The 22,667-nt window shown below is 43.6% G+C and overlaps 1 protein-coding gene across 3 annotated transcripts in view; it reads left to right on the top strand.

Moving 5' to 3' along the window:
* Positions 1–22,667, top strand: part of LOC102088495 (amine oxidase [flavin-containing] A) — a 50,163-nt gene that overhangs the window by 25,350 nt on the left and 2,146 nt on the right. For 2 of the 3 annotated variants that reach the window (XM_065069838.1, XM_021286528.2), the window contains exons 5-15: positions 157–248; positions 3,546–3,687; positions 5,258–5,407; positions 6,708–6,867; positions 8,176–8,272; positions 9,844–9,897; positions 10,825–10,882; positions 11,310–11,407; positions 12,842–12,953; positions 14,422–14,484; positions 14,943–16,306. In XM_065069838.1, coding sequence (XP_064925910.1) covers positions 157–248; positions 3,546–3,687; positions 5,258–5,407; positions 6,708–6,867; positions 8,176–8,272; positions 9,844–9,897; positions 10,825–10,882; positions 11,310–11,407; positions 12,842–12,953; positions 14,422–14,484; positions 14,943–15,098 — 1,182 coding nt within the window. In that variant the 3' untranslated portion in view covers positions 15,099–16,306. Of the gene's footprint in view, positions 1–156; positions 249–3,545; positions 3,688–5,257; positions 5,408–6,707; positions 6,868–8,175; positions 8,273–9,843; positions 9,898–10,824; positions 10,883–11,309; positions 11,408–12,841; positions 12,954–14,421; positions 14,485–14,942; positions 16,307–22,667 lie in introns of those variants that run through there. The other variant, XM_065069843.1, reaches the window with a different exon arrangement.

The raw sequence follows: 22,667 nt of genomic DNA, 5'->3' as shown, positions 1-22,667 counted from the left end.
TTCCATTTAGTGAATTTGTTCCAAATTTACGGCCTTGTGCAGGGGACAAAGCAACTCCTGGCTAACATATCAATTATTTCTGTGCAACTAACTAGTATTGACCAGGCAATGATGTAGTACTGAATAATTTATTGAATATTTTGCTTCTGTCTCCAGATTCCCCTCAATGCACCATGGGATGCTCCACATGCTGAAGAATGGGACAAAATGACCATGAAAGAGCTGATAAATAAGATTTGCTGGACCAAGTACATAACTCTTTATTCACTTTGAAATCCAGCTGTGGAATTATAGTGGCTCCCTGGCAAATTCTGGGGTACAGCTGAGTAAAGGCAGTGAGAGAGCAGGAGGTGTTTGAGATGAGTCTGGTCTTTGTGATGAGCTGTTGTCAGGCAGCGGGTGAGGACCTTTGGAGTATAATGTGGTACACAGAGCTTGGGCTGGCTAGCAGGGGGGATTAAAGGCACTGCGGAACCCTGGGGGTTGCCTCAACAGGCCCATGCACTCCAGAGTGACAGCATGTGCTCATCTCACCATGCATTAATTTCCCTCAGTTGGAGAACGCATGCCTTTGTCTTTAGGAAGAGCAACATGTAAATAAAACTCTGCTTTGTAGGTATCAATAAAGGTCACTTGCAGGCACAGAAATGGAGGCAGGAGGAAGTGAGGGGGCTTCCCCAGCCACACAGTAAGCTAGGAGCTGAGGAGTGATGTCCTCTGACTCTTGTCTGTGTCCTCTCCAGTGCAGTTATCATATGAGTCTGTATGTACTGCGTGAGTTGCATCACCTGTATCATGGATAGGACAAGAGGCAATGGCCCCAAGTTGCACCAGGGGAGGTTTAGATTGGATATTAGGAAAAATTTCTTCACCAAATGGGCTGTCAAGCATTGGCACAGGCTGCCCAGGGAAGTGGTTGAGTCGCCATCCCTGGAGGTGTTTAGAAGATGTATAGATGAGGTTCTTAGAGACATGGTTTAGTGCCAGTGTTAGGTTAATGGTTGGACTCAGTGATCTTGAGGGTCCCATCCAACCAAAATGATTCTATGATTATATTCTGTGATTCTATGGAGCATGCTGTTGCTGCTGACACACCAAGAGCAGCAGCCCCTGCCAGAGGGCAGCTGCTTCTCAAGAGTCACTCAGTGGATGATGGCAGGGAGAGAACCGAGGAGTGGGCAGTGCGCAGCCTTTTGCTCTGGAAACTGTGGAGAAGTTCAAGTGCTGCTCCTTGTTTCAGCAGCATTGCCTGCTGGGCCTCCAAAACCCTCGGAGGGAAAGCAGGCAGCGCAAGTAACTTTTCGTGTTGCCTTTCACCTCCCTGGCTGGTTTGTGCCTGAGCCCAATCAGGAGCTCTGTATGCATCCCAGCAAGCCTGTCGCTGCACTTGCTTAGCTCTTCCCATTGCAGCTCTTCCCTGCACCTCCCAGGGGCTGTCCTTGAATGCCAGCCAGTTCTCCTGGGCCTCTTTGTCCTACAGGGTAATTTCCCACAGAAACCTGCCAAGCAAGTCCTTAAGGAGGGTATAAAATCTGGCCTTCCAAAATGCAAGGTTGCAATTCTGCTGTTTATCTTACTTCTCTCAGGATCCTGAACTCCACAGTCTCATGGTCACTGTAGCCAAGGCTGCCCTCACCTCTCCATCATCTGACAGGTCTTGTTTGTGAGTAACAGGTCCAATAGAGCATCAACCCTAGCTGGTAGGAAGATGGCCCGAGGTGTTGTATCACCTAGAAAATAGGTGATGTGTTTTATATGTCTATGAGGCACCACATTGTATGAATAAAAAAAAAGAACAATGTTAAATATGAGGTGATGACAAGTGAAAATACTCTTTTTCTGCCTTTCCTTTTTCAATTAATTATCTTTAAAAGGCAAAGAGAAGTGTGCTCATATGAGCACTTGTGTCCCTGCTTGCTGGGCCGGCCCTTGTGCAGAATATTGTAGCGCTCTCCTCCCTTGTAGTCAGCACCTTTTATTTGTGTGGCTGTGCTCTAATTGCCCTTTCATTCTGACTGTGGTTTAGCACTGTGTCTGCAGCTTCCTGACCAAAGCTTTCAATTTGAAATTTATTTTGTTGGCTTCAATCTTGCTCCAGCTCCATGTGAAACAAGGTACAGCCATTTGGCCTTTCTCTGGCTCTCTGTGGCATTGCAGTTTTCTTTAAAATTAATTTCATGAGCCATTTGCCTCCAAACTCAGTTACTTTGAACTACCCTTTCTGTTACAAGTGCACTGGCTGTTCCTCTTCTAGTTTTTACTGTTCCTTTTAGTCAGGAAGCCAGTGGAGTACAAGCGGAACTGGGTTGATAGCGATCTCTCCTGTAACACACTTCTCTGCAAGACTGCTTCTACTGCCAGTGGTTTTGTGGCACTCCAGTTTTAATGGATGTGCTCAGCTGAAACACACACAAAAGCTCAGTAAAAAGCCATTTTAGAGCTTTAAGCCAACCCAGACTTTCACACACACACAGTTAAAAACTGTACTGCTCTAAACAGAAAAGCTCTTCTACATTTTCTGTATGACTTGGGTCAAGATTATAAAAGAAGATTTGTTCGTCATGTGTCGGAGATCAGCACCTGCTGATCCTGGAGACTCTTCAGATTTGTCAGGTCTGAACCTGCTACAACTGTTTAGTGTCTTGGTGCTTCCAGGACTGTGGCAGAGGGTTCTTGCATGCAGGATGTTTTCATATCCTGGCTAATGAAATAGAGGTGGCTGGACTTCATACCCAGGGAAGTGAGGTTATAAAACTTTATAAGTTACATATTTTGGCCCAGATAACTTGCACAGTTCCTTCCTGTAGCAGATGATTATAAATTCATGCTGTTTTATGGAACCTCATCCAAGTCAAAGAACTTTCACCTTTTTTGCAAAATAATCTCAATTCTCTTAGCAATCTGTAGGCACAAATGAAATAAATGTAAATAACCAGGTCTTCATTTCCTGCTGCTGTAATTCTGTTTATGTTCAGAGGACTAATTGTGGTAGGCAGCTGACCCTCTCCTTATATTTGTGCCAATGATTGCCAATTTGGTTTCTCTGGGTTGTTTACTATGTGTGATTCTTGGTTTCACAAAAGATCTACGCAGCAGTGTTACATGGGAGACAGGGAATGTCTTGGCTGCGTGGCTAGTTGAGTTCCTCGGCGCCCATCAGACCTTGGAAATTATGCGTCCGATGAGCTTCCCATGGAGGAGAAGTGCAGAAGAGTTTCACTAACTGGTTACTAAATGCCTTCTCCTGTTGAGAAAAATATTTGTTCTGATGAAAGGAATAGCAGCTGGGAAACTGTTTAAACAAATGACTAAGGTGAAATCAGTGGGATTTCAAACCGAATGGGTAAATGTTTTGGGAGGGAAGTGCTGATATAAAGCCGTTGAAACAGTCTCTCTACAGACTGAAAAATGAGACACTTACAAATCATCTTGGCTTTTCTGACTTTGGGAAAGCAGCCCTTGTCAAGACTAACAAAGAAAATCCTGAAAGCAGTCGGGAAGTCACATTTACTCACTGCCTATTTCTGCTCCTGTGTCTCATGCAGAGCTGCTAAAGATTTTGCCACCTTCTTCGTGAATGTCAACGTCACGTCTGAGCCTCATGAAGTCTCCGCTCTCTGGTTCCTGTGGTACCTGAGGCAGTGTGGGGGCACATCCAGGATTTTCTCTGTCACCAATGGGGGCCAGGTACAAAATGTTCTTCTTTCTTTCTTGAAACCATAAGGAGCAAGTGAAAGGTTGTACGTGTCAAAGCTCTGCAATTAATGAAAAGAGGATGCAACACCAAGTCCATGTGACACCAGAGACAATCATGTTTTCATGGGGTGGAACAGCCCTCTTGGCTGACTCTGTACATTGAAGAATTTTATTGGCTAGGCTTTGGGATAAATTAGCACATTTGAATGTTTTCAAGAGTTGAAAGCAAGTGTACTTCAGAGTGAAATACGTTTTTTTGGTGTTGGAGCCTCTAATAAGTAGAGTTGGAAGTAGATAGCAAAAGGCCCTTATTTCTTTGGACAGCTTACATGACAGCATGTTTTATGAGTTACTTGAGGATGTTTCTCACCTTGGTCATGGCAGGTGCCTGGTTGCCTGCAGAACATCATGGTTTTCATGTGATTATTCTGGATGAAGTTTCAGAAAAGGGGAGAGGGGGCTGTCAAAGTAATTTGGATGTGGTATGTTGGCACCCTTTACTAGCCTCCTACCTCAGTTAACACAGCCTTAGAAAGCATACACAGCATTTCAGACTTAAGCTACCACAACAAAAGTGAAGACAGTACTACACTCTTCCAAGTGTACCAGAATAGGGAGACATTAAGAGAGGTTGCCTGGAGAGATGCAAAGTCTCCATCAACGCCTGTCCTTTGGGGTAAGAACAGCCAACTATGTGTCAGGAAGGATGTAAGTAGAGCTAATGCTGCCCTGAGGTAGGAGAAGGACCCAAGAGCTTTCCTCCTCAGGAGCCTCTCAGCCACATTTACTGTCCCTTGTCAGCAACTGACACTGCAGGAAGAATTAAAAATTAAATCAATCCCAAGATTAATTAAGATCCCAAGATTCTGAAGAATCCCAAGATTCTTCAGACAGCCATTTCAGTCTTTCAGCACAAAACTCTGTGGATCCTTTCCTCCCTGCCAGTACCAGCATCTTATATGTAAAATTGAGCTGCTTGACATAACACTGGTGATAAAAGAGAGTTAGTGCTTCCCCTGAGCCTCTGCACAGACATTGCAAGGAACTATGTGTCACAGATTGTGCTTTTTTCCAGACAGCAATGTCTTTGTGTCGTCCCAGGGACAGATAAAGCTCGTTGCCTGCTGCACTTGAGGCCAGACCCAGTTACAGACCTGTCTTGCGTCTGGGCTGGTGCAGGCTTTTGCTGTAGAGATGCAAGTCAGTGTTTTTGTCACACATGAGGGTAGCACAGTGATGGATAAAATACTCAAAACCACTTTTTAATGAAGTGTTATATTTATACTAGCTAGAATACATGCATTATCTTTGTTTGTTCTCTAGGTTTCAAGAGGCTTTAAGCCAGATAATTGAGGAAGCCATTGCAAAAGTGGTTTATGCAGCAGTCCCCACTGATGCTCAGGTTTATGCCTTCACTCTTCTGAAAGTCTGAACCTCTTTACTCACCCTTAGAATTTGCAGATTTGGCCTGGAGTTTATTTATTATGAACAGAAGTCATATTCAATGTCACTGTGATTAATGCTGGTGATTTTTTGTGTTTCTCTTCTGTTTGTTTTTTAGGAGAGGAAGTTTAAAGGGGGTTCTGGTCAGATATCAGAGAAAATAATGCAACGCCTCAAAGGCAGCGTTAAACTGGAGAGACCTGTGGTCTGTATTGATCAGACAGGTGATAATGTCATTGTGGAGACTCTAAACCATGAGTTATATGAGGTAATTTGATCAGAATAAAAGTAGAGTACGCATTTAGTGGGGGGATATATCTGCTGTAGCTCTTAGCCAGATGTAATCAGGAAGTACCCATTTGTGTGTGTTTATTTCTCAGACCATGCTGACACTCTGTGAAACATGCTTTACGGTTTATTATGACTGGGTCTCTTCTTGGTGTTCTGCTAGGTTTTTTTCTGCCATTACTCTGCCTTTTCTACCTCAGCTTTTTCTGTGATTGTGTATTTTTAGATTTTAATTCTGCATTGAGACCATTTCAAAGAAAAGAAAAATAACATTTGTGTTCGTGTCTAAGTTTGTTGTTTGCAGAACAACAAAAAAGACATTTTAAATGCCTTTAGTGAGATTTTGCCTCTGTGCAGTCGTGCTGTGAAATGCTTCATCAGTACATGATTACCCGCAGTGACTCCCACGGGGTGGCAGCTCCCTTCTGCACACAGACCCCAACCTGCCATGGGGGTTTGTGCAGGACCCTCATCTCACTGGCGGCGGTGTTTGAAGGATATTTAGAGAAAGCCAGCAGAAAGAGAAGGGGTTGTTTGGCAGAGAAGCTGGTCTAAGTATGTGCTGGAGAGAGGACTCCCTCCCCCAGGGATCTTTAAACCCTGGGGTTAAACCACTGGCTTCTCCCTCCACTCTGGCTGAGTGGCAGCCAAGCTGGGGGAGATGAGCTTCCCGCACTCAGCGGTCCCACCAGCATGAGGATGCCTGAGAGCAGCAGTGTTTGTTGCAATATAAGGTCCCCCTGCGACCCAAAGCAGAGTGTTCTTTATCCCACCAGTCAGACACGGGACCTGCGAGAAGGATGGAGCATGTTCAGGAAAGCTGAAATCACTATCAGTGTTGCTTGTCCTGAAGTAGTATCCCATAAACATACACAAAAGTGATTTTGGTTTTTTTTAAACCTTATAATTTGGACAGATGTGGGTCATATTTTCCTGGGAATGATAAAAGGCAGTTTTACCTATGCCGTAAGATCTATTTTGTCCCATTTCCTCACCTATCTCCAGCCAAGTTTCAACTCTGATTCTATAGTGTCCAGAAAACTATCAAGAATGCTCTAACCACAAAATATGTTTTTTCCCAGCTTTTTTTTTTTTTTTTTTTTCTGAAATGGCAGAATTATTTTGGTCACCTGGAAATGTCTGTGTGCAAAAGCCAGGTAGCAAAGTCAGCTGTGGGGAAGCTGTTAACAACTAATAAGAGTGTCTTTCAAATGTGTTCTGTAGGGTGAGCTCAATGGGAGGCAGAACATTGTCTGTACTGACTGTGTTTTACATTTCAGTGCAAGTATGTGATCAGTGCTATCCCACCAATCCTGATGACAAAGATTCATTACAAACCAGAACTGCCATCAAAAAGAAACCAGTTAATTCAGCGTTTGCCTATGGGGTGTGTCATAAAATGCATGATGTACTACAGGGAGGCCTTCTGGGAGAGGAAGGGTATGTGGGGAAAGTGAAGGACTTGGGAACTTCGTGCTATGCGAATTTTGAAGCTCTGCTGCCTATCAGAGGATAAATCCAAAGCCGGGGTGGGGTGGGAGTTAAACGTGCAAAACCCCAAAACCAAACACACACAAAAGTGAAAGGTAAAGCTCCTTAGAAAGGAGAGCTTTTCCTCCAAGCTTGAGTGCACGCCTTGTCTGAAAGATGAGTCCAGACCCAAATAGGATCCTGAACCTCATTGTTGCTAGCTGAGGATGGCCAACTGAGAGAACAAGCAAGGTTTCCTTGAGAAGTGTCTGCTGCTGAAAGCCACAATGCACAGAAGCAGTGACCCTGCAGCAGCAGGTCCCTGCTTCTCCCTGCCAGAGACAGAGTTAAGGCAGCCAAAGAGAATTTACAGCAGATGACAAGGAGAGCTTAAGATGTAAGCAAGACCTTCCTCTGTTTTTAATCCTCTGTTCTACAGACTCAATGTCTCAGAGGACTGGAAAAAATAGGTTAGCTTTTTGTTTAAGTCAAGATATTTTCCCATGTGCTGCAACATCATGTGTTTCTCAGCTTTAACTGATACCATTTCCAGAACTATTTGTACGAACAGATTAGTTTCCACTTCCTGTGTAATGATCCTGAGAGTTGCACTGGATGGGAATATTTCTTAATTAAAAGAACACCGTTTTGCGTGTTTCAGGGCATAAAACAGCCACCGGGATTAGAAAGAAACTTGGACAGGTTTATACATTGTTATCTATGTGGGATTTTTTGCCTGTTCATCTGAACCAGGTACTCATGTGATACTAGTTTAAACAGCCCATGTTTTTGCTGCATTATTGTTATGGGATACCATTCCTGACAGTCTTATTGTCAGCAAAATCAATACAGTGTGTAAATGTGAGCCTGCAGTGACCAAATGTAATTACACTAGGTTTTGTCAGTACTGTTGTTTTGGACAAAGTTACTCATGGAATGGACCATCATAGCTCCTGCTAAATCCATTTATTTTTAATGTTTAATGCCCCCCGTATAGAAAGCCAAGGGGACTTGCAACAATCCACAGAGATTCCTTGCTAAGTAATAATGGAATTTTAATATGACTTTTATAATTCTGTGTACAAAATTTCCCAAAGTCAGAGGGAAGAAAGGCGAGAGACTGTTCCAGAAATAATTCAAACATGTAGGTATTATTGGTGATGAAGGAATTACCATACAATTCCTTTTATGGATAATTTTACTTCTTCACTACTATCAGAAACAAGGATCTTCAACAAATTTTTCTCACAATAGTTTTGTTTCCTTTTCCTCCCTTAGGTTATTGTGGTTCCTTTGTTATTGAGGATGAAGAGTCTCCAATTGGAATAACCCTAGATGACACAAAACCTGATGGATCTTTCCCTGCCATTATGGGGTTAGGAGCTTCTAGCACATAATTACAGATGTGTATTTCTTTTTGTACAGAATAGGAGGAGGAGGAAGAGATGAAATGACCAGGTTACATCAGTGGTGCCTGCTCCCGCAGACTTCATAGATGGAGGAGAGCACTTCTGACAAGCCTCTTGTGCCTCTATATCCTGTATAAGCTTTTATGTGAAGCTTCTGCTACAAATAGCCCAATACAAAGGAGACAGTTGGGGAGGAGTTACAGAATTCATCTGTAGTTAATTTTAAGTGTTCACTTAATGTTTTTTTGCTGTGGAGTAGATTTAGAAATAAATCCCTTTCCTACCTAGCTTTATGAGCCTGTATTCAGCTTATGTTGGGCCTTGTATTTAGTGCCTGGGCCAAAATGAAAATGCAGTTGTCTGAATAAATCCTCATTTGCCTCCTCTCCCTGTTGAGCTGAGGCATGACAACAAACATCAGCTGGCAGTTGAGCAGAGCAGCAGCTGTGTAGTGAAAAAAAACAGGATTCTGAAGAAACTGCCAGGTAAAAAAGTTGTAGTTTGTACAAATAGATATGAAAACATGTAACAGCATTGACTAGATTTAAAATAGGTTAAGCCATTATAAACAAACAATCTTTACAAATGTTTCCACTGTAATCTGAAACGACACTGCCAAAAAAAGGCCGATATAAATGTCAGACAACTACTCCTGAAGTATCTGGTAAGGAAAGCTTGCCTCTTCTGCTGAACTGTGCATGTTTATGAGCATGTTCAGGGCATAAAAATTTCTGTGACCTGAGAGCAATGAGCCTTTTCCAAACCCTATATGGCAGTTTCCTATTTTCTCCTTGTGGATTTATGCAACTTTCTAAAAGAGTACAGGAATATACTTCATCCCCCAGGCATCAGCACTAAGGTCAGATGGGCTAACCACCAAATCTGTTTCCTTCAAGCTGAATACGTATTAATCTCAGTTCTTTCAGAACTGGTCCATGACGCTGTGCGGTGCTTGTCCGAGCAGTAAGCTCCCATCGCTTACTAACACCAAATGACATGAGCAGTGATATGGCACAGCTGTGGCCAGCTGTCTGCAAGACTTCAAAAGCTCAAGAAAAGCCAGGGTCTCAGGCCTTTTGGGTAGGACCTAGGTATAAGAGGGTAGGCAGTGCAGGCTAGTTTGCTGGACACTGTCATCTTTCTGCCCATTTTGGGTATAACTTTGCTCTCCCAAGTCAGTGGGGATGGAGAGTTCATTCCCATGGAGCAAAATGAGGCCAATGCTGGCAGCTTTGAAATCATACTTGAAATCCACAGCTTTCTCATCTGGTAGCTGCCAGGCAGTCCCCTGCATCTGAGCCCCTGGGAATGTGCGTTCTCCCTTTTAAGTAACACCCCAGGACACCCCGCACTGGCCTTTTCACCCATGTGGCCTGTAATTATTAAGTGATGAGGTACAACGAAAAAATGTCAAGCCCATTATACACCAGTAAAGTGCTTTGCCCATGTTTTCTTAGAGTCATTTCAAGCAATAGCTTGTGAACCAGCTGGGGTGCTGACATTGCATGACGTTTGTATGCTGTATTTTTCTTTTCAGTTTCATCCTTACAAGAAAAGCTGTTAAACTGGCTCATCTCAGTAAGGAGGAGAGGTAAGAGTTCAGAAACTGTAAATATTTCAGAAAAAAGTCAGTTCTCTGAGATGCTTCCGCACAGGAATAAGTGTGTGGATATGTCTGTATATGCATGTATACACAGACTCAGTGCAACTACTAATACTGGAAACTGAGACAAAAATTGAGATTTTAGCATAAACAGGCCAAAGACACTAATGCTAATATCCATCCAGTTATGGATATTTCTGTGTTTCCAAGTCCTACCCACTCGTCCATGTTGTGATTTATCAGCTCCTTGTCTCTATGTGAACTGAGAAGATTTTTCCGAAGACTTTCCCAGACTACATCCCCACTGAATGATGCTTCACCCAAGGGATAGAGGGAGCACCAACATGCGTAGTTTTGGGTGTCCTTCACATTGAATCTGAGTGATAAAACTTTTAAATTTATGTGTTTACAACAGCATGGATTCCCCACTAGTCTGTGAAATGAACAAACAGTAATTTCTAAATGTGATTTTTGGTAAACATGCAAATGAAAGAGGAGTCTTGCTTAGGAATGTGAGTTGTATTCTCCAGCTCATATTTTGTTCTCAGCTACAGTAAATTTGTAGGCATTTCATTGATTTATATTGCTTCTCTTCTGGTCTTACACCAGTGAACATGAGAATGAATTGGCTCTGAATCCCAAAATAACTTTACAAAGATTTATTTTTTCAGAGCTCATTGCCAAAATCAACTTTCATTTCCCATTCCCCGGGTCCATTTTGAATGTCACATAAGCATTTGAAATATGTATGTTAGAATAATAACTTGAAATCAGACTTGAAAACAGAGCCAGACCCAACTTTCTTTCCAGTGTATTGCAATAAATGTGATCTTTTTATAAGAAAAGCAATAGCTGAGAGGTTCTTTTCCCACCTTTTTTTTCTTTTTTTCTGACTCTGATTTTATTTTCATATAGGAAGAAGAAGATCTGTGAGGCATATGCCAGGGCAATGGGGATGGAAGAGGCTTTACATGTAAGAGATGAATGCCTGTTTTCACCTCTGTTGTACATAATGTTGCTCCTTTGTTGTGGAGGATGAAACCAAAATTCCTGGTACCTACAACATATCTAAAGTTGCATGTTGTGCCATACAATTTGTACTCCCAAGGGGAGGGCAGCAGCATGTAGTACAAGAAGAAAAGAGCTGCCAGTCTCACTCTTTACCAGAAAAGAGAAAGCAGTGCATGGTTTTATTTGTGCTGTCATTTCCCCGTGGGAGGCTAGTGCTTCTGTAAAAGTGCAAAGATTTGTTTTGTGTGGACGGATAGCATTAGCCAGATGACATGGCACTCCTTTGACAGGTATCCTTAGCCTGTTTTTCCTTCTTCAAATGAAATTTGTTTTTTATTTCCAGTTTGTCTGCCACCGTTTCACTTTCTATTGTTTGCTAATACTTACAGCCTGTGCATTATGAAGAAAAGAACTGGAGCATGGAGCAATATTCAGGGGGTTGTTACACATCCTACTTCCCACCAGGCGTAATGCATTCTTATGGAAGGTAAACCAGAGAGCTATTTGCTTTCTAATTGACATTTCGTAGCTCATGTATCATGTTATAGCTTATGCAACAAACTTACAGAGTATGTAGTATATTGGAAGAACTCCAACCCTCTTTCCGCTCCCCTACTCGCCAGATAACAAGTATCTTGCTATTGGCTTTAGTAACAGCAGAGTTTCTCTTGTGACTTTCAAGGAAATAAAACAGAATCACAAAGGGACCTGCTAGAGACAGGAAACCTTTCCCCAGTAGGTTACTTACCTCATTTACCACTATGTAGTATTTACAGTAGTTCCCTTTACTGTTTTTTAAGGCCTTGAAGGCACATATCTTGGACAGATGAAGCCTCCACTGGCTGTGTAGGTGGAGCACCAGGTTTTGGTGAAGCCCATCGAACCACACCACAAGGGGAAGACACAAAACTCTTACATTAAAACTCATTCTCTCCTCCCAGTCAACAAAGCCTCCCAGGCCCTCCCCACGCAGAACTGCTGTTTCCCTAAAAGAACATGCTAGATAATACTGATTAATACTACATATATCACTGAAAAGCATGTGGAAAGCACAGTTCAGCACATAATAGGAATAACCAGACAAATCTTGTATCCATAGCCAAAGAGCAGACAAACGACGTAGCACATTGCAGCATGAGCTCCTTAGCATGTCCATCGCAAAGTTACACGCAGCCTCTGTGGGAAGAAGTCAACTCATGTGCAGTCTCTGCTGCTGTAATTTATCTGAACATTTGTGTGATGATGGGGAGACCTCTGACCAAGGGACACTGGAATCAGGCAGACAGGGGAAACCTAATCTGTGGCTTGATGGGAGCCCTTAGAGCAAGAACATCTTTCCATGGGAAAAGGCCTATGACTGGGTTGACTGGGATGCTTGTGCAGCTTTGCACAGCTGAAGGACTGGCTTATATGACCCTATGGTCTGAATTCAACTCCCTGAAAGCTTCAGCTGCCATCCCCTTTTGGCAGGACTTGCAGCCAGGCGTATCCAGCTTCCAAATAGAAGCTGGTATCAGTGACCCATCACTGCAAAAACATCATTCACATCCCATTGTAATGGCAGGAAAACAACAAAGCTGCCATGCAGAAGACATGAATCTTATCAGCTGCACTGCATTTCTGAGGGCTGTTGGGATTATCCCTTATCCCAACACTATAATAAGGCTCATATTATTTTGCACGGAAACTGGGCACATTGATTTATGTCTTAGATTTTCTCTCTCTTAGATCTTGAGTTTTTTGTACAGAAGCAAGTAGGTGGTCCTGCGGGGACAGCTTATTGCACCATGCTCCCCAGCCCAGATCTGCAGGAATTCTGGAGAGCTGAAGTTGAGTGCTCCATCAAAGCTCATAAATTGCTTTTAGAAGGATCATTGCCTTCCTGTTACTTGTCATCTGACATTCTCCATTTGTTTTGAAGGATCATTCGCCAGCCCATTGACAGAATCTACTTTGCTGGCACGGAGACAGCTACCCAATGGAGTGGATACATGGAGGGGGCTGTACAGGCAGGAGAGAGAGCAGCCAGAGAGGTACAGACTGTTGGTTTGCTTTCAACATCTCTATTAAAAGGTTAAAAGGATTGAGTACAGCTTGGAGGGTCTGATTTTGTGCATCAAACCCTGTAACTGTGTGGAGACTCCTAGAATTGATGGGGAAGAATCGCAGGAAAGAATGTGAACCAAGGCCATTTTTATTTTTAAACTTTACTTAGTTTGTTATTGAATGAAGTGAAGCTGAGAATCTCACCTGAATCAGAACATTACACAGTGCGTTGCTGCACTGGAGACTTAAAACAAAGCTCATGCCATGTACCTCATGTCTAGAAGAAAAACCCTCCAACCAGATGCTGCCCTTAGATATAATACCACGATTTCTAGCAAATTAATCACTATATGCTTTAAAAGTAATTTGAGTCATTACAAATGCTTGCAGCTATTTCCTGTGCAGCAATCTGGAAATCTGAGCATTGTTCTCATTTTTGATCTATCCCTCTGCTTCTCCTTTTACATGAGAGTACAGTTAGCTTGCCTTTATGAATTTGTAATGGGAGTCTCTGATACTGTCTAAATCTCCTCAGAATGACATGCATTGGGCTGGGTTCCCAGTCACAGTGAAATCCCTTTACAATGGTCTGGAGGGAGGGGAAAAAAGGCATTAAAGGGTGTACGTTACAGTTATGACTGCTGTATGGCAGAGCCATAGAGCCATTATTTAAGGGAAAATCACCCTTTGCTTCCATTTGACAGAACATGATATCCACCTTATAATCTTAATTGCTTGCTCTGTTTCAAGTCAACTAATATTTCTTTCTCCACGCCTGTGAGCAGTAGGTAGAAAGATGGTCAGCTCTTTCTTCTGGAGGCATTCATTTGCCCCTGAGAACCTTCATGATTGTTAAAATCAGTTTATTCTCAGGAAAAAAATCTCTATGAGCTTTGTACGGCCTGAACAGCCAAGAGATAACTTCATAATTGTATGCTTTGAAAACCCCAGAATTGTATCTCTCCTCTTTCTAGTTTGTGATTCAAGCAGCACCACTCCTAACAGGCTCTGTGTCCTGAGTGCATGGTGGTAACCTCACCTTGCTTGTTCTGAAACTGTCATGAGAAAAAAAATTTTTACTTGTCCTCAGTAAGGAATTAAAATAAACATCTGGAGAAGCTATAGTATGTATGGATTTCTGAGTGAAGTGCTACTTTTTACAAATGGCTCTGTGAAACTGTCCTTTTTTCCTTAAAACACTGGTTAGCCACATAGCCATTTGATCACCTGCTGTCCTATATTTACACAAACTACCAAAACTGCCGCCTCCTTCTCTCTTTGCTGATATAAACGGAGAAATCATTATACATGTTCTGATACAAAGCACTTTCAGTTAGTCATAGTTATGCCTTTTATCAATGTCACCTTGCTTAGACTTGCTCTGCTTTTCCAAAACTGAAAGCAGTGTGGGTTTAAATTTTTTCTCATGTGGTACAAATATTTTTTTTCTTTTAGATATTACACAGTATGGGCAGGATCTCAAAAACTGAAATTTGGATGCCAGAGCCAGAGTCGAAGGTAAGCTGGACTTTCTCATTTTCACCCGGTCAGGTGTGCACCTCTGCTGTCCTTCCTTCAGCAAGGTTTTGGTTGCCTCACATGCTGATGGTATGTGTTTTTTTCATCATGTGAGGAATATTGTTACCCCTGTCTGAGGGGTGGATGGCCAAGAGACAGGGACAAGGACCTTGAAACCTGAAGGAGCGCAAAATGCAGGAAATTAACCTAGTTCTGCCCAGTCCCAGGCCATGGTTTTAAGCCAGGTATAACCTCCTTCCAGTCACAAGTAACTCCACTTTGCTGTCCTGTGGACAAGAGAAAATAAGCATTTCACAGCCCTGACCTTCCTTCACCCCACCTGATCTGGACCTCAGGAAAAACGCGTGATTTTCCCAGCCTAGCAGAGAATGTTTGCCACGTCCCCTCTCAGATGGTGAAGGAGACCCTGTGGTGGCACCATCTCCTCTCTCTCGCAGGATGTCCCAGCCCGACCGTTCACCACCAGCTTCTGGGAGAGGAACCTGCCGTCTGTGCCAGGACTGCTGTGCCTGCTTAGCTCAACCGTGTGTTTCACCTCTGTGGCTGCTGCAGGGCTGTTTGCCTATAAAAAGGGACTACTGGTTCGAAATTAGTGGGGAACACATGTCCAGTGGGAGCTGCATACTCCCTCTTCTTCCCTTTTACCAGATGGGTGTTATTTTTGGAGAGAAGCGGCAAAGACATCTGGAAAGACAAAAGTTCTTCTCCTCATGATTTTTCTTTTTAGTACCATAATTAATGAATCAAATCTACTGCAGTTGCTAGCAGTGAAACAGAAATAAATCAACTGTGAGGGAATTTTTCAAATTTACATTTGCCTTGTCCATTTGTTTTGATTGGACATGATAATATTGATGGTGCATTCCTAACAGGGGAAGGCAAAATGCAGATCACGCCTCTCCCAAGAGCCAGGGGCCTTGGAGAATGCATTCGTTTCCACTCACTGTTTTATTTTTTTACCACATGAGATAATAAATACCCTTATGTATTCACCTCAGTTAGCAGCTCAGAATATCTGAGGTTATTCTCATAACATCCCCGCTACACAGAAGAGATTAGCATGCCAATCAGACATAGAACTGCCAAATTAATTTTCAAATGTATTTGATTAATTATTAATCATCGCAACGTGAAACTTAACCATGAGCTCGTTGAGAAGAGGTAATTAGTATGAAGCAGCTTGCTAAACAGCGAGAAAGGAAGCATGAGTGGACTTTATTCTGCCCGCTACTGAGCAAACAGCCACGCTTACCTGTTCTGCAGGGCGCCTGTGTCAGTGCGGCACGGCCATAGCACGGCTCTTGGTTGCTTCCTGGCCCAAGAGCATCCAATCCAACTCAGCCATTTGCTGTTAAAATGGAATGAAATGAGTTTACCCAAGTTAAAGCCCTCTGACTTGCAGCAGGTGCTGGCTGTTATTTTCCGAATGGCAGCAGCTTCCTGGCTCCTGGTCAATTCACTGCCCCTCCTTTTGCTCCTAATCTGTACCGCCTTCCTCCAATAAGGACAAATATATTTGGGGCTTGAATTACTGCCTTGTAAATTACAGTGATTGGATGCATCTGTCTGTTCTGCTCTTATTATGTACATGACACACTTAGAATTAACCACTTTAGTGTTTAACTGAAGTCTGGAATATGTTTCACAATGTACCATCATTATATGCAATCTTCTTGCCATGAAATGTGAGTGTTGTATGTGTCCATGAACTCAACTGTCATTGAACATGGGTGAAGTGTGCCTTTCAACACTCCTGAAACCTTGATAAGAGGAGCTCTTCTATAAACTTTTCTTCAAATTCTTTCTTGCGTTGTTTTCTTGAGTTTGTGGAAGGTGGTGTTTCTCTGCACCTGTGTTAAATCACTAGGTTCATCACATGCAACAGCTCTGCTCAGTGTGATCCGTCTATATGCCAACAAAAATACCTACCTACCCAAGAGAATTCTGCTCCTGGACTCTGCTTCAACCACATTCATATGTCCTCTCACTTTTTTTGTGCAAAAGCCTTGTAGACACCATAAGTGCAGATCAATGTCAGCCTAGGTGCTGCTGGTCTCCAAAGCAGAAGCCCTTCGCAGAGGGAAGGGGAGCTTCAGGAAGCCCCTTGTCATCAGAGGTGAGGAGGTGCTCCCAGTGCCAGCACTTAGCGCTGCACAGAAAAGGTTGTACAGACAGTATAGGTCTCCTGAGCTACTCTGTTCATTGTTCGCAGCCATTCTGTGTGAGGATTAACCAGCTGATACCAGTTTCTCTGGGGGGAAAAAAAAAAAAAGCCTGAACAGAGTATTTATGAGAAGACTATCTAAACTTTCAGCTTTCACATTTACCTTGAACTTACACATGCACTTCAGATCACCCACGCTGGAAAGGAGTGAATAATCCCAGTAGGAAGCAGCAATGTTGGATTTTGAACATAATAAACTGTAGTATTAAATGCTTTTTTAAAGGATTTTTGACAGGTCGTTTGACAGGGTGGTTTAGCAGCCGCCTTAGTAATATTTTAAGGGGGCAGAAAAGAGACTAATGTGAATTGCTCTTTGCCTCAAGGGCTCCCTGCAGAATATTTTCTCCCCAGCTCCAGCCATTACAGAGCAGGGATTCCTGTGTTCAGGAGCACCCCTGTGCACGCAGCCTGGCACAGCCATGGTGTCTGCCTGAGGCCTGAGAAGAGGGGGCACCGGCTCACTCCTGACAAGCCTTATGTGGAATGAAACAGTTCTGCACCGTTTACACACTCCCCCAGGGGGATATTTCCACTGCCTGAAAAACACTTTCCATAGCCGTTCAAAAATACTCATCCATACATGTATTTGTTTGCAAGTTACAGCCATTTGTTTTTGTGCTGACTCAGAACTTGACATCTGAATTTCACAGCTTCCGTGTGCATGTGCAAAAGGCACCCCAAATAATCTGGAATACACCCATGAGCCAATACTGTCCAGCTTCACTTTCCACCTTATCCACACAGATTTCTATTGCAATTTGCTAGGATTTTGAAGTATATGTTCAATTTGGCTGAACTAACCTCATACTGTTAAATAATGTTCCCCACTTTGCAGTGAAAAAGCACGTCTCTCTGCTGTGGGAGTGGTAAGCAGCAAATGAAATGAAGGTTGATAAAAACTGGCATTTCTGAAACTCCTGCAGCTCCCAGGCACCATGCTGCTTCAGGGAAAGGGCAGCATTTGTCAGAGATTGTAGACCAGTTTCCATCCTGCTTTAATGTCCTTTCTGACAATCAGAACAATTTCCCTGTTTAAACATTAAACATTCAGCTTAAATATTAAACAGCCAGACATCTTTCTTAAACCAATTTTGAAAGAGAATGGGACAGAGTTTATTACTGCTGACAACTCTCCAAGAGAGCCGCTGCCGCTATTAAAACTGTGAGGCTGAAGTACCATGGAAATACCTTTTTTCTGCTGTGGATTGAGTGGAGTCCTCACTCGGGCCACGGGGTGGGAAAGCCTTTGGTGACCTTTTCTGAGCAGGGGTGCTCAGTGCCCCAGTTGGTGGAGGAAGAGCCCTGCACTCCCTTGGCAAAGATGGGAGATCACAGAATCACAGAATGTTAGGGATTAGAAGGGACCTCAAAAGATCATCTCGTCCAATCCCCTTGGGGTGAAATGGCAGAGACCAAGGTCCTCACCAAGTCCATCATCATTGGGGTGGGAACTGAATTGCATTCACATGCCTGGGAAATGGGAAAGCCTTAGGTGAAAAGGCTGCTGTTGATTCTTGAAAATAAAGCAAAGACCAGAGCAACCACCGGCAGAATAAGCAACAGAGGGAAAAGAGAGGAAAGAAAAAAACAGACTAATCCTCCATACTATCAGTGAAATAGGAAGCACCACAGAGCAGAGAGATCAGGCAGTCTGAAATACTCAAGTAGAGATGATGCATGTAAAAGAACCTGCCTCTCTTTTAATTAAATTGCTGGATTTGCTTACAGATACCACAGCAGCTGTGCCCAAGCCCCTCACCACGTGTCACGTAATTAGCCTTTCAACACCTTTGAGAGGCACAGAAATTGGCACTAGGGTTGGGATAACACTCCTGCAAGACTCCCATGCTTCCCACCTTCTTTCTGTCCCGCTGCCCTCAGCAGCAGCTCCCGCCTGTGCAGGGCAGCACAGCTGCCCCCTCCCTGGCTGCCAGCTGCCATCAATCAGTCCCATGGGGATGGGAACCTTGAAAAAGGACGGCTGATGGGCTGTCAGGAGCCAGACAGGCTGGGGGTGCAGGAGGAGAGCCACCAGCTGGCTTTTTTGCACTATCAGCCCAACGTGGCTTTCTGTCTCTCATCACCTGCCTGTCACACATCGCCAAAATGCCCAGCATGGGACCTGCAACCCAAACACCTCTGGCTGGAAACCCACTATATGAGGTGTCTGGGAAAGGATCGTCATCATGAGGAGAAGTGCCAGGCTGCAGGGGCTGCATGCTTTGGCTCAGTGGACATGAACTTCCCCTGGGTCAGGCAGCATCCCTCCAGCTGTGCTCATCACCTGGGGCAAGGAGGAGGTCTGACCAGATTCACCTGGGGTGCTAAAGGAACATCCAGCTTCAAAATCCACTCTGAGCAAGCAAGTGGTTGCAGCCTACACTTGGTTCTCTTCAATAGTCATTCACTGGCAAAACTTTCCAGTCCATGATTGATCCAGCCCCCAGCCTCATGCTTGATCTCTTTTCTCAGGATCAAGCATACTTCCAATAATTCACACAAATTAGCATTATGTATTTGAATAAAAATGCCACCCTGGGAGATATGCCAATGTTGTACAGTCTGACAGGTCATAATACGCAGTTTTCCCACCAGCTGGTTGCCACATCCCATTGACCAGGTTCTGTTGCCTGACAGCAAGGGCTTTCTCTGGCCACAAACCAGGCTGGGAACAAGCTGGAGGCTGGTCTTAAATTCTCTGCACAGACCTCAGCTCCAATTCCTGACAGCAGCGTCAAGAAATAGAAAAAAGGACAAATCCAGAGACTCCTCTTCTGTGGAAACATTATTTTAGTCAGTACTTTTCCTCTGGGGCTGTTTCTCTTCCCCAGAGCTGTTGGAAACAAACAATTTTTTTTTTTTTTTAAAATGATCCCTGGAACAGTTGCTTTCCACACACAGAGAGAAAGCAAATTTCATCTTGGTGAAAATCCAGAAGGGGAAATTAAATGTGCTCTTTGTTAGCGAACTATAACTTTTTCTTTTCCCACTCAGCTCCTGGACTTGGCAATCCATGCTTTGGGCTCCAGTTGCAATTCTTGTTCTGTTCTTTATTTGTAGCACATGGCTTCTTAGTTTCTGTTTTCTGTTTCTTGCTCTCTTTGGGGTTTTGGGGAGGTTTGGGGCTTTCTTGGTTGGTTGGTTGGTTTTGGTTTTGGTGGTGGGCTTTTTTGTTTGTTTGTGGTTTTGTTTGTTTTTAATTCTATCTGGGGGAGGGAGGAGTTGACTCATGTAGCAGAGACAGAATAACCCAGGTCACAAAGGAGGAGCAGGGAGAAAAAGTTTCCCAAGTGAGAGACAATACTTATGAGAGGAAAGGGCAAGTGTAGCAGAGTAGGGCTGGCCACTTGCTGGGTGCCAGAGGGGGTCATCAGGGCCTCCGAGCTGCGCGTCTGCTTTTCCAGGGATCCCTGAAGATGTGATGTACCCTACCCTGATCCATGAATGGATCAGACAGGGGTGTAAGTTTGCACTGCCTGTGACCCTGTGACCTTACCAAGCACAAGATGATAATAAGGCAGACGTCCTTTGCCATTTCTATAGAATCATAGAATCATTTTGGTTGGAAAAGACCCTCAAGATCATCAAGTCCAATCATTAACCTAACACTGGTACTAAATCATGTCCCCAAAGAACCTAATCTATGCATCTTTTAAACACCTCCAGGTATGGTGACTCTACCACTTCCCTGGGCAGCCTGTTCCAACGCCGCCTTCTAACTGTCACTCTCTCTCTGTGAAATGTAACTCTGAGCTCTGCTGCCACTCACAGTGCACCAAGAGAACTTCCACTCAAGATGGGGTTGAAAAATGAAGCAAAGGATGTAATTACCACTTGTGCTGGGGTTAGGACTTCCATGGCCAGACCTTTCATTTGAAAACTCCTTGGATTTTAGCCTGGGTACAACCATTTTCATCAAAACTTTGGTTAAATCCAGGATGTCTGGCCAAATTACAAAAATCGAAGCCTAACATTTGGGGGAGGGGACACAACTGGTAGCAGGCACCAGCTGCAGACAGCTGTGCTGACACATGGCCTGCTGCCCATCTGCTGCACAGCAACACGGTGCAGTGGGGCTCAAGGCTGAAATAAAGGCTGCCATCTCCTGGCTACATCATAGCAGTATTTTATCACCTCACATACAAAAAAGTGGCAAAAGCTTACCACTTCAATTTGCAGAAAGGTATCAGTGGATGTTTCTGCACTGTTTCTTACCAGTCCTGTTGAGTACCCAAAATATTGAACTCTGGAACATGAAAGGAAAGAGATGCAAGTGCCCAGCTTCTGGCCCAAGTTCTCACTGTCTCCAAACTCCAATATGCCATGTCGGAGGAAGCAGAGAAAGGCAGGCTCCATGCCTGCAGCCTCTGCTTCCTGCACTAGTCAGTCCCTGGCAGAAATTGGGGTGATGAAACAGCTGCTCCACCACCCCTCTGCTGGTGCTGCAAGACTTCCTCTGAAGTCTTCAGCCTTGTCTTAAGCCTTTTCTTAAGTCTTAAGTCTCAAACTTGAGTCTTCTGCTGCTTGGCAGCATGAAGGAGCTGGGAAAAAAGTGTGAGCACAGATCCTAAATGCACCTGAACACTCCTCTCCTCTAAGAAGGGGGTTTCTTTGGGAGCAGTTTACTTTGTGGATGTAGATAGCGGTGTTGGCTCAAATATGCAACCTCTGAAAAAAGCAGTCTGGGCAAGCTCCAGCTCATAAAGAAATAATTGGGAAATAACATAGTTTCTAATTTAGTTTGATATTCTCATTACACTCTGGGCTGAATTGGCAAGTGGAGGTGGGTGTAACATCTCCGCTCGATTTTGATTAAATGCAAGCATGCATTTCAATTGTTTAAGATAATGACTGCACAACTCAATGGGACATCTCACTGACTCAGACCTGGAACAGAAGTTTCTGCATCTGAAATTATAATGTAATTTCTGCCAAATGCAACGCTGCTGTGCAAAGTGTTTTCTTGCAACTTGGAGCATATGCAAATTGGGAGTCAACAGCCTAAGGGCCAATAGGGATGCCTCAGTGCATTATTAATACACTTCCTTTTCTCCCTTCCTTCCCATCCAAGCATTAGAGCGTATTCAAGTGCAGTGCTGAATCTCATTAGGCGGTGGTAAAGGAGCAAGTTGAGCCATTTGACAAACCAAATCACCAAAAGACTGGTGTTTCTGCTGGGTACTGCTTCCTCAAGTGCTTCTTCAACAAGTCTCTGCTGCTGCAGGGAAATGGTGCTCGATGAACTCCCAAAGTTGTTATTGGTGTTCGATGACTTTATGCCCTTGGATGGGTGAGGCTGGTCTGTATTTGCTCAGACCCCTTCTGCTGTAGGTCAGATGAGCGGATCACTCGGATGAGATGGAGGGAGTCTACAGACCCTGTGGATGCCAGAGTAAGTGGAACTTGATGGATATTGATTATTTCATTAGGGTCATTCTGCTAAGGAGGAATTGTAAAAACTGCTAACAGAAAAATCCCTGTGCACACAGAAAAAAACAACCCTTCGTGAAAGCTAATAACCCTTTACTTCTAAATTAGAAAGGGTATCTCTCACATTCTGTCAAAACACAGAGTGAGACTGCCTTTGACCTACAATGGATGTAAAAACTCAAAACAACTTTGCGTCTTTCAGTATGGCCTGGAAGAATGGAAAACTGGGATGAGCTAGCATGACACTGAGTAAAGACTCAGTGGAGAAGACCCTTAGTGTGTGTTTCACATCTTATCAAAGCTATTTAAAATTCATTTTGAGCTTTTTCTAGCCTAGCTTCAAACCAGCTTATTGTTACTGACTACAAATTGCGCAGACTAAAATAAATTTATGAACCCTCGTACCCAGGTGTGTTTTTCTTACAGCTTAACTTGGCACTCAGCTGCTAATTGAAGGTTTTCCTAGCAAACACGGCTAAATTCTGACTAGAATATCATGCCTTTGTTT

Source organism: Columba livia, chromosome 1 (genome assembly GCF_036013475.1).
Source record: "Columba livia isolate bColLiv1 breed racing homer chromosome 1, bColLiv1.pat.W.v2, whole genome shotgun sequence".
In the NCBI taxonomy this organism is placed as follows: domain Eukaryota; kingdom Metazoa; phylum Chordata; class Aves; order Columbiformes; family Columbidae; genus Columba; species Columba livia.
The sequence above is the reverse complement of the archived record's forward strand: the minus strand, read 5'-3'. Positions and strand labels throughout refer to the sequence as shown.